The sequence below is a fragment of the Sphaerodactylus townsendi genome, linkage group LG09 (assembly GCF_021028975.2).
Source record: "Sphaerodactylus townsendi isolate TG3544 linkage group LG09, MPM_Stown_v2.3, whole genome shotgun sequence".
NCBI lineage: Eukaryota > Metazoa > Chordata > Lepidosauria > Squamata > Sphaerodactylidae > Sphaerodactylus > Sphaerodactylus townsendi.
In genome coordinates this window covers 53,228,240-53,243,674 of record NC_059433.1, presented here as the reverse complement: position 1 = coordinate 53,243,674, position 15,435 = coordinate 53,228,240, and the positions used below count along the sequence as shown (strand labels likewise).

General features: G+C 41.6%; 1 protein-coding gene across 5 annotated transcripts in view; it reads right to left on the bottom strand.

Moving 5' to 3' along the window:
* The window catches only part of SNTG1 (syntrophin gamma 1), a 319,036-nt gene that overhangs the window by 83,309 nt on the left and 220,292 nt on the right, over window positions 1–15,435 (bottom strand). For all 5 annotated transcript variants that reach the window (XM_048507574.1, XM_048507572.1, XM_048507577.1 and 2 more), the window contains 3 exons: window positions 8,556–8,658; window positions 5,803–5,885; window positions 348–478 (listed from right to left, as the gene is read on the bottom strand). In XM_048507574.1, the coding sequence (XP_048363531.1) occupies window positions 348–478; window positions 5,803–5,885; window positions 8,556–8,658 (317 nt within the window). The remainder of the gene's footprint in view (window positions 1–347; window positions 479–5,802; window positions 5,886–8,555; window positions 8,659–15,435) is intronic.

Genomic DNA, 15,435 nt, shown 5'->3' with positions numbered 1-15,435 from the left:
CAGTTTTGGCCATTGTGCTGCCTGCCCTCAATACTGGATTGCTTATGAATTAAAACAGTAACACTCCCAGTACTGATCCTAGTGGGATCCCGTTGCTTCGTTTCCTCTAAATAGTTTTTTATAAAACAGTAAGAATTTCTTAAAGAAAACTGTGGTACCTCAGAGTATTAATTATATTCTTGTCTAGCACTAAATGTGTTTTACAGTCCCTACCATAATAGAATTTTCCCCCATCAACAAAATATTTTTCTTTCTGCAACAATGTCAAAAAAGAGGAAGAAATCTAGATTCTTCCCCATAACATTTAACTGACATGCATACAAAGTATGTACATTATATCTACATACCTGCACATATCTGACCCTGGGAGATACTGGGAAAATCGAGAGTGAAGGAGTGGTATTAATCGGAGGTCACACCATCTTTTCTCCCATCTAAGTCCTGGAGATGTAGGCCACGATGAACATGAAAGTGTGTCCTGAAAAAGATTGCAAATACCTTTGATGTCTTCACATGAATGGTGTAAAGTCACAATAAACAAATGCTAATTTTTAAATTATTTTTGCCTATTTGATTTAAGTAGAGATCTTTTTCCTCACCATAACAGTGTTCTAGCAAGCACTGTAATCAGTGTGCTAGATTTCAAGGCTGCTTCCCTTTTTTCATTCAGAATCAAGGAAGAACAATTTCATAATTTATCTTAGCAGAGCTATGCAACATTGCCAGTATGTTATAGCACAAGGTTCTTGATACAGGAGCATAGCTTAAATAATAACATAAATGTTTTTCTTTTTTTAAAAAAAGAAGCTGTTTCAACAATATGCAGTTTCTTTAATGCAGTAAACCTCATGGATAGTTAATGATAATAGCAGGGGTTCAGACCCCCTGGTCAGCCCATACCTGCAAAAGGAGGTCAGCCCAAGCATATGTTATAGGAAGGAGCAAGACTTTTGTTATTGGAAGGAGCAAGACCAGACACAACAGATTTTGAAAGCAATGAATGGAAGCCCTAAATAATGTTCTGTACATATGAACAATGAATGCTCATTACAAAAAGGTAGATATGTATTAAAAGAAAGGTTTTTGTATTAAAGAGATTCTTAAGAGACACAGTCTGTCCATGCACCCCAAGCATACTTTGCATTCTCCCAAGTGGGCCACTTGGGCACACCACATCACTGTCATAAATGACAAGCAGGTTTTACCTGCACTGGAGGATTGCTCTGAACTGTAGCACATTACTTGTGCCCACAGAAGTAAATGAAAGCCAATTATTTATATAGAAGTATCTGAGAACACTGTTGGAGACAGAGCTAAACCAGTCCCTGGTGACCACAGAAAGTGGAGCAGGGAACCTATTAAGAAGTGAACCAATTATTTGTACATCCCCACCATGGGGTTTCATATTATATTTTCTAAGCTCAGTAATTTCTTTTCTCAATATGGCAGCATGATTTTTGATCAACATAAGTATCTGCCAAGATTTTCTAATGAAACCCTTTCTCCTCATATGAACATAAGAAGGCTCTGTCATTATTGTTGAGAAGGGATATAAAAAGAATTTAATTTATGCTCACAGCTGTCTCGCATCTCTGGAAACAGAAAGAACAAGGATTTGTAAGGCTTGGGATTGTGCTGATCATTTTATCCAAGAGCTGCTGTAAAAATTCAATTTGTATTGATACTGTAAGAGAGGAACTAGATAACCCAATTATCTACTTCCCAAGATTTGTACGTGGGGTAACTTTAAGGTTAGAACTAGGACAAGGCTCTAGTGAAGCCAAAGCGTGGCATTTAAACATAGGTTAATGGTTATTGTTCAACAAAGAAGGACAGCCTGCTTTATGAAATCAATCAGGATCAGCTTTCTTATTGCTGGACACAATAAATAGATAAGAAGTTACTTAACCTTGCCCTAGCAAAAGATGACTCATTAAGACTTGAGAAAAACAAATCCCTATTAACTAATAAGAAATGTATAAACGATCTAGATTATTTTAGTTCAATTATATGAGCTCGGAGAGTATGCTCTATTCAGTTCTTTGGCATCTTTCCATCTCTAAATATTCCAGTTTACATTAGAAATCTTGACAGTCCTTTGTTATTATTGAGTATTTATGCTCACATGTCTGAATGCTGCTCTCTCGGCGGTCTTAATTAGGAGATATTGTAACCTGCCCTACTCAAATAGGCTCTGCCAATGTGATTAGAGAAAGGTTGACTCTTTATCTCACATGATTTTGGAATGGTCTCACTATAATTCCTAATGCGATTTATGGATTATCCCTATTTTAACTAAATTATGTTTCACTGTAATAAAATAGTCCCCTGTCTGTTGGTGGCTAGAGAACCAAAGACAACATTGGCAGTGGCCAAGTATCTTTCCGCCATATCTACCTTAAAGAAATAAAGGTTCCCTATTTGCTGCTCATTAGATCAAAGGAGCTTGAATGAAGGAAAGGAACCCAGTGGGAAGAAAAGTCATAACCCTACAGCAAGTTATATTTGTCTTTGAAAGAATATTTTCTTTCAATATTTTCTGATCCTGCACACATCAAAAAGAGAAAGGGGAGCTACAAAGTTCTTGGGGAAAGCTATTAAAGTATTTCTAGCCCTCACAACAACAAGAAGTGTCAAAACCTTACTGATTGAATCTTTCTTCCAGATGTATCTAGCCACTTCAGAAGATAGGACAATACAGAATAATGCTGCAATCTTTCAGCTGTTTGTTTGAGCCTCTGGGTCTCTGAATATAGCTTGTCACCACCTATGATACATTACTAAGTGACATAACAAACAAAAAAGAAGAAGAAAACGCTCTTCTATGAGCTTTGGCCCTGATACCATCATGAAACAAATCACTCTGCTTTTGTTTCCAAATTGCTCCAAAGTTAGATTTTTTTCATTTTAAAGTTCACATTTAATTGAAAAAATGCATCCATTTTAAACAGTTGAGGTAAAGATGTAGCGGTAACATAAGCTGAAGTAAGCAGTGGAAATACTATTGAAATTAAGTATGGTACATGTGGGAACTTACAAGGACTTGCAGGGAGATCATTTTCCCTTCCCCCACCATTTCTTTTTTTCTCTTTCCTGCAAGTCTTCTAAGGCCCATTCCGCATGGGTCAATAAACTCGGGACAACAATGAGCAAAACCTGGGGTGTGTGTGTGTGTGGGGGGGGGGAGACTTTGCACGATTCCCGTCCCTAAACCAGGCCTGCCCCACATTTTCGCCACAACCCAAGTTTTTTGAGAATCGTAATTTTCGCAATTCTTGTGTTTTAACATGCCTCGTAGTTGCAGCCGAGTGAACGGCCGTGGCTGTGAAGCATGTTTGAACAAGAGAATTGCAAAAATCACGATTCTTGAAAAACCCTTCCTTGGCTACCATCTGCAGACCCACCAGGGGAAACAGGCCATATCATAGCCCAGGGGGTCAGTCCTGCCTGCACTTCGCAGGCAGGCAGGGAAGGAAAAAAAGATGTGCCTTTGTGCAAAGGTGTGTGCCCCGGCCAACAGGCTGGCTGTCCATGGGACAGCCAGCTGTGTGAACAGGTCAGGGCAAGGGCGGGTTCATGTAACCCACCTTTCCCCTGCTTTTATTGGCCCATGTGGAAAGGGCCTAAGCGTCTCCACTTTTCCTGCTTCCTTCTCCCCTTCTAGGATTGCCATCTCTAGGTGGGAATTGGAGATCTGGAATCACAACAAATCTTCCCCTTTAGGATTATCAGCTCCAGGCTGGGAAATTAAGGGAGATTTGAGGGTGGAGCCTTGGGAGGAGAGGTTTGGGGAAAGAACCAAACTTAGCAGAATATAATGTCATAGAGTCCACTCTCCAAAGCAGCCATTTTCTCCAGGGGAATTCTGGGTTATCTCTAGACTCCACTTGGAGATTGACAACCCTAGTACTCCTGGAGGAAACTGCTGCTTCGGAGGACAGAGTCTATAGCATTTCACCCCTCTGAGGTCTTTCCCCAAATCTCCTAACCTTGAGTTGACAAACCTATCTCCTTCTGATCCATCTCCCAACCTATCTCCCTTATCTGCCTTTCTGTCTTCAGCTTTTCCTCCCTCTCCAGCAGCCTCTACTTAGGAATACTGTTGTCCAGTTGTGTGATGCCACCACTGGGTCAGGCCCACTTGCATAGTAGGGAACCCTCAAGGACTTGTGGAATGGCACATTACTCTGTATCCACCTCCCCATGCTATTTTCCCTTTCCCTCCTCCTATCAACCCCCATAGCCTCTTCTATTTCTCTGCGGGCCGGTAAAACAGCGTTTTGGCGGGGACTGCTCGCACAGGCACTGCTGCCAAATCGCTGCAACGGCTCCCGGCTCCCGCCCAAACGGTGTTTTTGAATCTCGCTCAGGGAGTGAGGTATTTTGGAAATGCCGGCTTCCATTTGGTTCCATTCTGGGGGGATGCCTCAGGAGGCAGCAGGATCCCAGGGCCAACATGCGAATGGCACTGGGTGGAAGCCGGCGTTTCTCTCCCAGCCCTCCCAAACGCTCCTTACCTCTGGTCACCTTCTGTCACGTTGTGCAGGCCAGGAGACATGCCCCCTGGCCTCATTCTCCAGCGTTGTCGCTCTGGCAAGGGGGGCGTGTCCCCTGGCCTCCACAATGCGAAAGAAGGCGACAGGAGATAAGGAGCATTTGGGAGTGGTCAGCCTGTGTGAAGGCTGTGCCGCCGCTGCCGCTTCCAGCGGGACCGTCCATGCGAACGGTCCCATGGGGGTGCGCCGGCATAAACTATGCCAACACACCCCCCTCAGTGCCCATGCAGTGCCCGTGTCTCATTCTCTCCTTCTCAGTCATTCACCACCCTACCTTTTAACTGCCTCCCCTCTTCTGTTGTATTTATTATAGATTTATTTCATTCATGCAACACCTTTTCCTACAGCAGCTTGCATTACTTTGCTTTCCTCCTTTTTATCTGCAGAACAACCCTGTGTGGCAGGCTAAACTGAAAGTATGTGACTGCCCAAATCACCAAGTAAACTTCCATAATGAAATAGGGATTCAAACTTGCATCTTGCAGACTCTACTTTGAAGCTCTAACTGCTGTACTATACTGGCTTTCAGAAGGTGGAAGCCAGACCTATTTGAGTCATGGAAATTGGGAGGTATCAAGTCACCTAAAGGTTGTTCCCAGGCCTAGGGTTGCCAATCTCCAGGAGGGTCCCATGGCATTATATTCAGTTATATTCTCAACAACCATTAGAGAGTTCCTAACTCGGAAATCCCTGTACCAAATATTGCTTTATCTTGAGAACCATAGCTTCCTAGGGCTGGATTTGGAAGATGGATGAAAAGTTAGCTAAAATGACACCACTTGTATCTACCTTTTACAGAAATTGGTTGTCCTAGTTTTTTAAAAAATTATCCCTCCTCCAGTAACCATTTGCTGATGAGAAAGATGTCCATCTGGCTTTGTGAACCATCCAAAGGTTTACAACAGACATACCTACCCTGTCTGAGAAGAGCGGGACCAAGCCTCAGCACACCTGTCCTCATGGCCTGGCCAGGCACATGATGCTCAGGGCTGGCTGGGCATACTCTCCCTCCATCCTTTGTGAGGGGAGGGGGGAAGGAGAGGCTTGGGTGGGGCTATTTTCCAGTGTTGTTTCCTCCTCATAATCTACCCCTAGATAAAAGACATTCTCGATATTTACTTTTAAATGTAGCTTTCACATTCAACAGTGTTGTCACACTCCTTAATTAGACACATTTTATAAACAACCCAACCATCTGGGAAACTTTCTCAAGTTAAATTGATAATTAGATAATTTGTTCTCTTACCGTATTGTTGGGATGGTAGTTAAGATGCAACCCACTGTCACACAAGGGTGATGATGTGCCACTACTTTGATCGCTAGGAATACCTAATGATGATATAAATGCATATGGTATATTGAACCACAAGTATTCTATAGTTAAAAATTATACTTGCTTTCACATTGTCAGGGTTGGAATACATTTACAAACAGGACATGCTCCTTGAGATGATTTAGCTTATTGTTGGGAAACCAAAAGTGCAATCCTGGGGGGATGCCTTAGGAGGCAGCATGATCCCAGGGCCAGCATAAATGCCACTTGTGCCGGTGTTAGGGACATTTACAAGGGTGCAGAGGAACTTATGGTGGTGCTGGAGAGCCGTGCAGCAACGGCACTGCAGTGCAGTGCAGGAGCCACTGGTGGTGCCAAAGAGGAAGTTCATGGGAGGTTGGACCAATTTTAGTCTGCTTCCTGAGCCCTTTTGGCTCATGGATACTTCCATTTGCCAGTGCAGACTTACACTGGCAAAAAGGTAGGAGCAGTCAATGGGCTGCAACAAGCAGTTCCATGGGGATTGAGAGAGCATCCCTGTAAGCTTGTTGGTCATTTTGCAGTTAGCCCACGCCCCTTTTCGGGATTGCACTGTAAACCTTTCTGAAAGATTTACATGCCAGGTAATCATGTAAAGAATAGTAATATTTGCTGTGCATTTCAATCATGATTTATCTTAATGGGAGCTTAATGTATGTTCTAACTGTTCTGAGAAGTATACTGTACAGCAAATGGTCCAAAGAGGGACTGAAAATAAAACAAAATTGGAACTTAATAGAACAAGTAAGGACAGTTTATATGTCAGTCTATATACATTTGATAAACAGACCTACATCAAAAATATCCTGAAAAGCTCTTTAAGGAGGGCAGAGCCATGCATGCTGTTTTGAACTCCTTGGAGGAAGGGTGGATATTGTGAAATGGACTGTGTCCCAACAAATTCCAGAGAGTAGCTCTGTTAGGCTGATGCAGGAAAAATAACTAATCAACTTTAGGGACTGGTTTGGCCAATGGAAAGTCATTATTTGATTGGAGTGACACATGATATACAAAGGTTTGCGGGGAAAGGAAAATATTTGATTATATTACCTATTCTTTTGTAAGCAAAGCTGTGGTTTTATATTATGAAGAACACATTTAGAAATGTTACAAAAATAAATGTCAACTATCAACAACTATGATGCATTTAAGAAGCCCAGTTAACATATTCTTTAGAAATTATTCAGTAAGCAATGCACTAAAAGTTGCTGGTTCTCTCTGCCAAAAGTGAATACACCCGATCAGGAGATATTGTGGGTGCTAGGTTATTCAAATTAATGTCAAAAACATATTTGCACAGTCATCTTTAATTAGCCACCATACTAATTAATGCATTTGTTGCTCCTAATTAAAAGAAACACAAAACAAAATTTGTATATAATTTGAAGAGGTCATCTAAAAAACAAAGAAATAGACATAGCCCCTTCCGCACAGGCAGGGGAGATGGGGTCACACTTGACTCTGGTGAAGCCCTGGGATCATTCACACATGCTCATGTGTGCAGCCACACAGCTCCTTTGCATGGAGGTGCATCCGTGGTTTCCTTCTCTGCTGCCTCCCACCTTCGCAGACAGGCAGGGCCGACCCCCTGGACCATGGGCCAGCCTCTTTTTCCCCAATGGCTCTGCGAATGGGAGCCGGGGGGGTTGTATGAGAATCGCTCAATGAGCAATTCATCTGTTTAAAGTGGCTGACAGCCGCAGCCGTTCACTTGGCCCCAGCTTTGCTCCACAGTAAAACAAAAAAATCGCTCATTGAACGATTCTCATATAATCCACTCTGAGGCCAATGGCGCAGGTTGGGGCCAGTTTAGAGTCATGTTCAAGGCGGAAACCATGCAAAGTTCCTGCCCAAAATGGTGTTTATACTGCCCCCCAACCTGGCTTTATTGGCCAGTGTGGAGTGGGCCATAGTTTAGCTAGTGGAACTCCGTACCAACATCCAAAATTTATTAAAATTCTATGTGGGACATAGATGCTTCCACAATTTTCTCATGTTCCACTGAGATAAATAATCTCATATGGTTGAGCTAAAACAAAAGACTGATCACCACAGAGTGTATTAATTTTCCACTTAAGATCTACCTGCTATAGTATTTGACTACCAATTAAACTGAAGATAGCTCAAAGTGTATATCTTCATCCTTTATTATCAAATAAGGAAAAATTCCAACTCTTCTGGACCTCTGTACCATTTTTGTTGACTAAGAAATGATGTGCAAGTACTCCAGATAAGATCTAAAACGGTTGCAAATGGTTACCAAGTCAAATAATGAATAGAACAAGGTATAATCACTTGAAAAAACAGCATAATTTCTAAAACCAAGATTAAAAGAATGCTAATATAGGGTTGGAGCTAGGGAAAGTATCATACTAAGACAATGATGATGTCTGTGAAAAAAGCTATTGCTAATAGCTGTGACTCCGCAGATTCAGAAAAAAATACAGTTATGGCTCATTGATGGGATCACTTTTTCACTTTCACTTTTAATTCAACCAAATTATACACACATATATGTAATGACATAAACAGATTGACAAGTACCTGTTCACACTGCCAATTTGTCATGACATCAATTCAGTCTGCAAACTTTGCTTGCACATACAGAAACAGACTTGAAAAAAACAATATGAATCAGCCTATAAACGATGACTACTTAGTTATTTGAAATAATTATTAATGCTTACATGCACAGTCCTCATTGAGGGGCAGTTTTAGAAAACCAGGAGCTCTTTTGAGAAAGGAGACAGTTAAGGTCACCTCTTCTCCAGCATTCCGAAGAACTTGAACCTGAAGATTAAATTAAAACAGTACATGTAACATAAACACATTTCCACCCATTTTTCTCTTGCTTATTGCCCAAATGTTTAAAATAAATGACTAAGAAAAACAGACCCGTAATTTGAAATTCAGACTCCTTTCCTTCTACTACATGCACTGACAAAGTGGGCTCTAATTTCTCCTGCTAAAATAAAACCTTGCCAATTTTTCCAGTGCTAAAATATTCCTATACTTTTCCTTTCTTCCAGTATCCTTAAAATTATTCGCAGTAATTTTCTGCCTCTTTAATACCACATGCTGTATTGCCCACAAACATCACTGCACGGGGATTTTAAGCTGACCTTAAATCATGTATCTCACTCACCTACCAATGTACACATACACTCAACTACCTGTACTATACCTGTTTCACCACACACCCACACACCAAGCCAATGGAGTCAGAAAAGACAATTTCTATCAAGGATGTAGCTCATAAGGGTTAGCCTTTCCTTCTCCTTTCCCCTTGCAGCTTTTTCAGGATAAATTATGGGCAGTGGATCCCCAGCATCGAATATACTCTAGTCTATTCAATTCAAACTCAAGCAAAAGTTAGGCCTGTGTCAACAAAATTCTGTGCAACTGCCTGCAAGCATAACATATACAAATAAAACAGAGTGAAAAAAGGCAATCTCAATACTGAGAACTGAGGGGGGGAGGGGAGTCCATGCAATATAGGTTTGTGTGATTGAATTTACACTATAGTAACCTCTATTTCTACAGCTGTTGGAGCCATGACCCCACCAACAGAAAATCTGCTCACGTTCTTTAGTAGTTTGATTGCTTATCCTAGTCAAGCTAAAAAGACTGAAGTAGAACAGGACAGGATTGGCCAAGGTCTTTTCACCTACAGTCATAGAAGCCTATTCTAAGTCTCTAAGGATCTGTCTTGCCAGCATAATGCATTTAAACTGGTAGAATGGTACTTCTGCTGATGGCGGAAGGCATTTTTTAAAAATTCCCCGCTTTTTCTGACCTCCACTTTAACTTCCTGCTGCATGTCAGGGTCCCTGACCCAGAGGCGTAGCTGGGTCATACTGTGCCTGGTGCGCACTCTGTATCCCCCCTGCAGTGCCCCCCCCCCACACTCTTACCTTAGTTCAGCCTGAAAGTGCAGGCTGAGAAAAGCGCCCTGTTCACTTGAGGCTGAAAATGGCCCTGTGAGAACTACATTTCCCAGGATACCTTGGGGCTCGAAAGGGCCTGGCAAGTGTAGTTCCCACCAGGCCATTTTCAGCCTCAGATGAACAGGCTGCTTTTCCAGCCTGCACTTTCAGACTGAACTACAGTAAGTGTTGAGGGTGGGGGGGATGCCGTGGGGGGATTTTCCACCACACTCCTGATGTGCACCCGGTGCAATGCGCCCCCCAGCCCCTGGTAGCTCCACCTCTGCCTGACCCCCTGAAACAGAATTGGGTTGCACTGGTAAAAAAAGGTAGGAAAATAGAGGAAGGGCTGTGGCTCACTGCTGGAGCATCTGCTTGGCATGCAGATGGTCCCTGGTTCTATCCCCAACATCTCCAATTGAAAAGGCTCCGGTAGGAGGTGATATGAAAGAGATGCTGCCAAACTGAGAAGACAATACTGCTTTTGAGGGACTGATGCCCTGATTCAATACAAAGTGGCTTCATATGTTCGAACTCCAGTTTTATGAATTGTATTCACAATTATTTTATCATAACTCTTGGGAAATTTGCAATTCTACTAGTTTATTTGAAGGAGTAACAAGCAGTTTACAGCACTGGTCATTTGTATGTTAAAGATTAAGAATGTGTGCATGTGGGCTTCCCTAGTCTTATGGATAGAAGGAAACAGTGCTCTTTCCCCCTCACATTACAAAATAACAATTTTAACAATTTATCATTTAAAAGCAATGGTATTTCTACTCTTCTAAGCTCATTCAGTCACTTCATTCATTTTGTCAGATCCATTTTCACTAGGGTAGCAGCCAGTCCATCAAAAAATGATCTGGCTGTCCCTGTGCTGCTCTCACAAAGACAGCTACATGTTTCATAGTAATTTGACATAGCATGAGATGCAGGCTTTGCTGAGCATACCTTTCTCAAAGTGGGACATTCTTGATCACAGAAAATATCAAAATTGATGTTATTTACAAGGTTGTAGGCAGGTAGTACACAACTGAAAGGCAGAGGTAGTAAAAAGAATCAGACCTCCACAGATATAACAAGACACCAAACTCCCAACAGTAAGAATTATGGTCATGATAAAATAACTTAGAAATACCTAACTGAGCTAAAACTAATGTAATAAATGCTTTCATGGTCAGGTTTGAAAAAGAACCTTGCTGGTCACAGAGCCATTTAAATTGCCACAATCTATTTTGATGCATTAAATGTGTGACTGAGAAGCTGGTCATTGCAGGGATAGCTACTGAGGGCTAGCTCCTATGACTCTTTTCTGCTATGTAAGAAACCTTCCTGTGCTAAAGCAAGTATCCTTTATCCAGAATGCAGCATCTTACAAGAAAAGAGAGTTGTAGGGGAGAAAAAACCTGCTATTTTCTGTTAACTTACACATCTGCTGAAGCAAGGAGCTACCTACAAAAACAAATGGCTCTATGAGAAGTCAGTCCCAAGTGTATCATATTTTTGACTTCTTTGTTGCTTCACTCTTCAAAGCATGCTGCCTATCTGGTAAATGAATACTAGCTGCACCTGCAGAACATCTACTACTAATAATAGAAGGCACATAAGGATCTGCAAACTGACAAAACAAGGGCCGCTTCCGCACAGCAAAAGTACAGCGGGCTGCAGTCGGCATAAAGCAACCTGCTGTCCCATCAGCACATTTGCATGCCTCTGTGCAGGTAGCTAACAGAGCCCACAGAAGCAGGTTGCCATTGTGCCTTCGCATGGAGGCACTTTTTTTGCGTTACTTACTTCCCTCCACTGCATAGCTACACAGGCAGGCAGGCATGGACCCCCACAGCCATGCTGATGTCCCTGTTAACCCTGCATGGCTACTCAGCTGAGAGGTGGGACCTCTACAAACAAAGGGAAGTGTGGCCAATGAAAGTGCTTCCCAGCCAGCCATTCGCTCACGAGCAGCTGCAACCCATGTTAAAACAAAAGAATTGCAGATAGCGTGATTCTTGAATAACCTATTTCAGGGGAGATAACATGGGGCAGCCTTGCTTTAGGGGAGGGAGCCATGTAAAGTTCCCTCCCAGAATGGGTTTTTTCCCATCCCAAGCCCCGGGTTTACTGGCCCATGCAGAAGGGGCCAAGTGTTACCTTTTCCGCCTTTTCAGAGCTTTTTGAGGATCTGGTCAGATATTGTATTGACATGAGACCTTAACTTGTATCTTGGACTCGAAGCACAGAATTTATGCTTCTCAGTCCCTGGCAGACAAATTCCGACAGCTGACATATCTAACTTCCGTCACTAACTGCGTGGGTCATGACTGACCATACTTTCCAAACCTGCCAATAATATTTAGGCATCTCTTAATAGATTATCCCACTTCACAGTTGCTCAGAAGGAAGCCACTGAAATTCTCTCAGGCTTTTCTCATCTCCCATGCCAAGTGAGAGCTAGTCAGTTCTGCACTAAGGCACAAACTCAAGTATAAAAGATTAATCTTATCTTGACAGAAGAAGAAAAAGAAAAAGATGATGATGATGATGAAGAAGAAGAAGAAGAAGAAGAAGAAGAAGAAGAAGAAGAAGAAGAAGAAGAAGAAGAAGAAGAAGAAGAAGAAGAAGAAGAAGAAGAAGAAGAAGAAGAAGAAGAAGAAGAGCTGGATTTGTATCCCCCTTTCTCTCCTGCAAGGAGACTCAAAGGGGCTTACAAACTCCTTTTCCTTCCCCTCTCACAACAAATACCCTGTAAGGTAGGTGGGGCTGAGAAAGTCCAGAAGAACTGTGACGAGCCCAAGGTCACCTAGCTGGCATGTATTGGAGTGTACAGGCTAATCTGAATTCACCAGATAAGCCTCCACGGTTCAGGCAGCAGAGTGGGGAATCAAATCCAGTTCCTCCAGATTAGAGTACATCTGCTCTTAACCACTACGCCACTGCTGGTCCTGAGATTCACTAACACATGTTCAAATTACTGCTTTCCTAAAAGCAACAGGAATTTGACACTTTCAAGTTATTGCTTCTGTGTGACAATCAGTTTGGCTTAAACTCTGATTCTACTAGGATGCTTACTAGGTGATCTTGGGCCAGTTACTAACTCACACATAAAATAGGGAGAGGAGTCTAATAACTACACATTTCATTAGAAATGAATTTGGGCTTGTTAAAAAAAGACAGGAAAAAGAAAGCACAAAGGAATTAGATTCCTTCTTTCCATTAATGTTTGAAGATTTTCTGGAGAAAAATAAGATTTTTTTCATCCAGCACAAGACAATACTGATACTCCAAGACATCCCCCCATTGGGATATCTGTTATTCAGACATCCCCCCTCCACACTTGCTTCCCAACACAGTGACCAGAATCAGGAACCCTTTTTGTTCCTCTCCAGGGCTCAATCAATGCTTTGGGATTGACTATGGTTTTCAGGACATAACCAGCTGTCTCAGACCACCTTTACAATGCAGACTTCTTCAGGGAGAGCTAGTCAAATGCATGGTCCAGAACATTAACATCTCAGCCCACTGATACCTGACATTAGTCATGCCACCCACCCAGGTGGCTAATCTCCCAGTAACAGAGTGGATTCTAACAACTTCTCCCATGACAGGATGCATCCAAGTGCTCCAACTGCAAAAAGAATCCAAACGTTTTGACCCAACAGTAAAACAGATCCAAATAACCAGCTGATGGCATCTTGCCGCAACAAAATGAACATAAAATGTAGAGGTCCAAGTGCAAGCACAAACCATATAAACAAAACACATTGAACCCAAACAGGAACCAATGGGACCAAATGGTAAACTTTAATCTCAGGAAAGAACAAATAAATATGTACACTCACACAAAGCTAGGTGCTATAGAAAAACATAAGTGTAACAGAGTATACAAAGGTGTTATACACAAAGGAACTATCGGACATACAAAATGCATTAATACACAAAAATTCTAATAATCAGTTACATGGTGTGCAAATCCCTTGATGGCAGGGTGGGAGGGACAGCAGTGGCAAGCACCGGGAAGCACCGAGTGAGCTGTAGACAAGTGATGGGAAAGGCAGGAGGGCAGTGGCAAGTGGCAGGGGTTGCTTCTTACACAGTCACACTACTGGCCTCAGTTCCCCCATGTATTCACTCACCAGTCCCCAGCCCACTTCCTCTTCCTGTCCTGCAGGGGCGAGGGGGGTGGCTAAATGTACCCCCCATGTAACCAGCCCATGAACTTAGAAGGTATACAGTGAAATCCTAAACAGGGACTGTCTTCTGAGAGTTGAAGGAGAGGGGCTTATAAGAGTACAATCATTTAAGGTTGCACTGATAATCTTGTTGCTAATGTAAGGGGCAATTTAGGTTTAAAAAAGATGAGAGGTTGGTCAGTTAGCACATGCTTTTGTTAAGACTGGATTCTACCTGACTTCTCCATAGGAGACAGGTTGTCCACTGTAAGTCCTGAAGAACCAAAGAAGCCATCTGTTCAGAGCTATCTTGGAGCCTTTGTCATACCATGAATAAAGAGCCTTTGAAAATATGTAAGTTTGGGCCCAGCTAGGTAATCTAAAATTTAACCTAACAGTGAAAAATGCATTTATCTAAGCAGTCTGTAGTTTTCTTTTTAAAATACTATTTTCTACTATTTCACTAAAACAAACATCCTTGATTACTATCAAATCAGTCTGTGACTATCAAACTTATGTCAATGTTTCATGACAAGGAATACTTGGATGACATAGTTACTTGCTCTCTTGAAACGGACTAGGACTAGTTTTCTGTATGAAAGACTGTCATATCTCTGTGATATTATTAAATATAAGTTGAAAATTCAGAAATAGCCCTTGCCAGCAAGTAAAGACATTGTATAGGACTGGGCTGAGTGTTTTCATCCTACGCAAATACAAGGCAGAGTTTAAAAGCACTATAAGAGTGTTGAAAAGCCTTACATGACACTAATTATATAACAATGAATATGCAGATTATACTATCCTACCATTATCAATTAGCATATTTGGGGAAAGCTCACAATCACTAAAGAAATGCAAACTACAGCTTGTTCTTATACAGCAGTTCCATTTAACATATGGATATTAGATAAGGGTCAAAGCTTTTTCCGGTGAAGAAATGCAGACAGAAGATAAGAGAACTTGCCTTGGTTCATGTTACCTTTGTAAGCAAAGTGGGTCCTTGCTTAAACAACCTTTCACACACATTTCTTTAATTTGAGAAAGGTCAGAACTTGATTGAAAATAAAAAGAAGAGAACCTACAACACCATCTTACACTGCATGTGGTTAGTCTCGGGGATGAGGTAAATTGTGTTCCTGTCATGAAGTAAAATCATTACACATCCATGGGCAGAACAAGCTCTCCCATGGATCACTAGCTGCTTTTAGCCTGAGGACTGCTTATGAAAATCATTCAGGCTGTTGGCTGCTTTATCCTATTTTTACCATCTCGGTTTTAAAGTTTGTTTACTATTAATGTTATGCTGTTTTACATTAATTATATTATTTTACTGTGTGAGTTACCCAAAACACATCTGAAAAAGCATCATATTGATTTCCTAAATATATATAAATAAAATAAATAATACTCGGGAATTATTGTGGTGAGTTAAACAATTTCATAAAATAACATAATATCAAAAGGTTGGATTC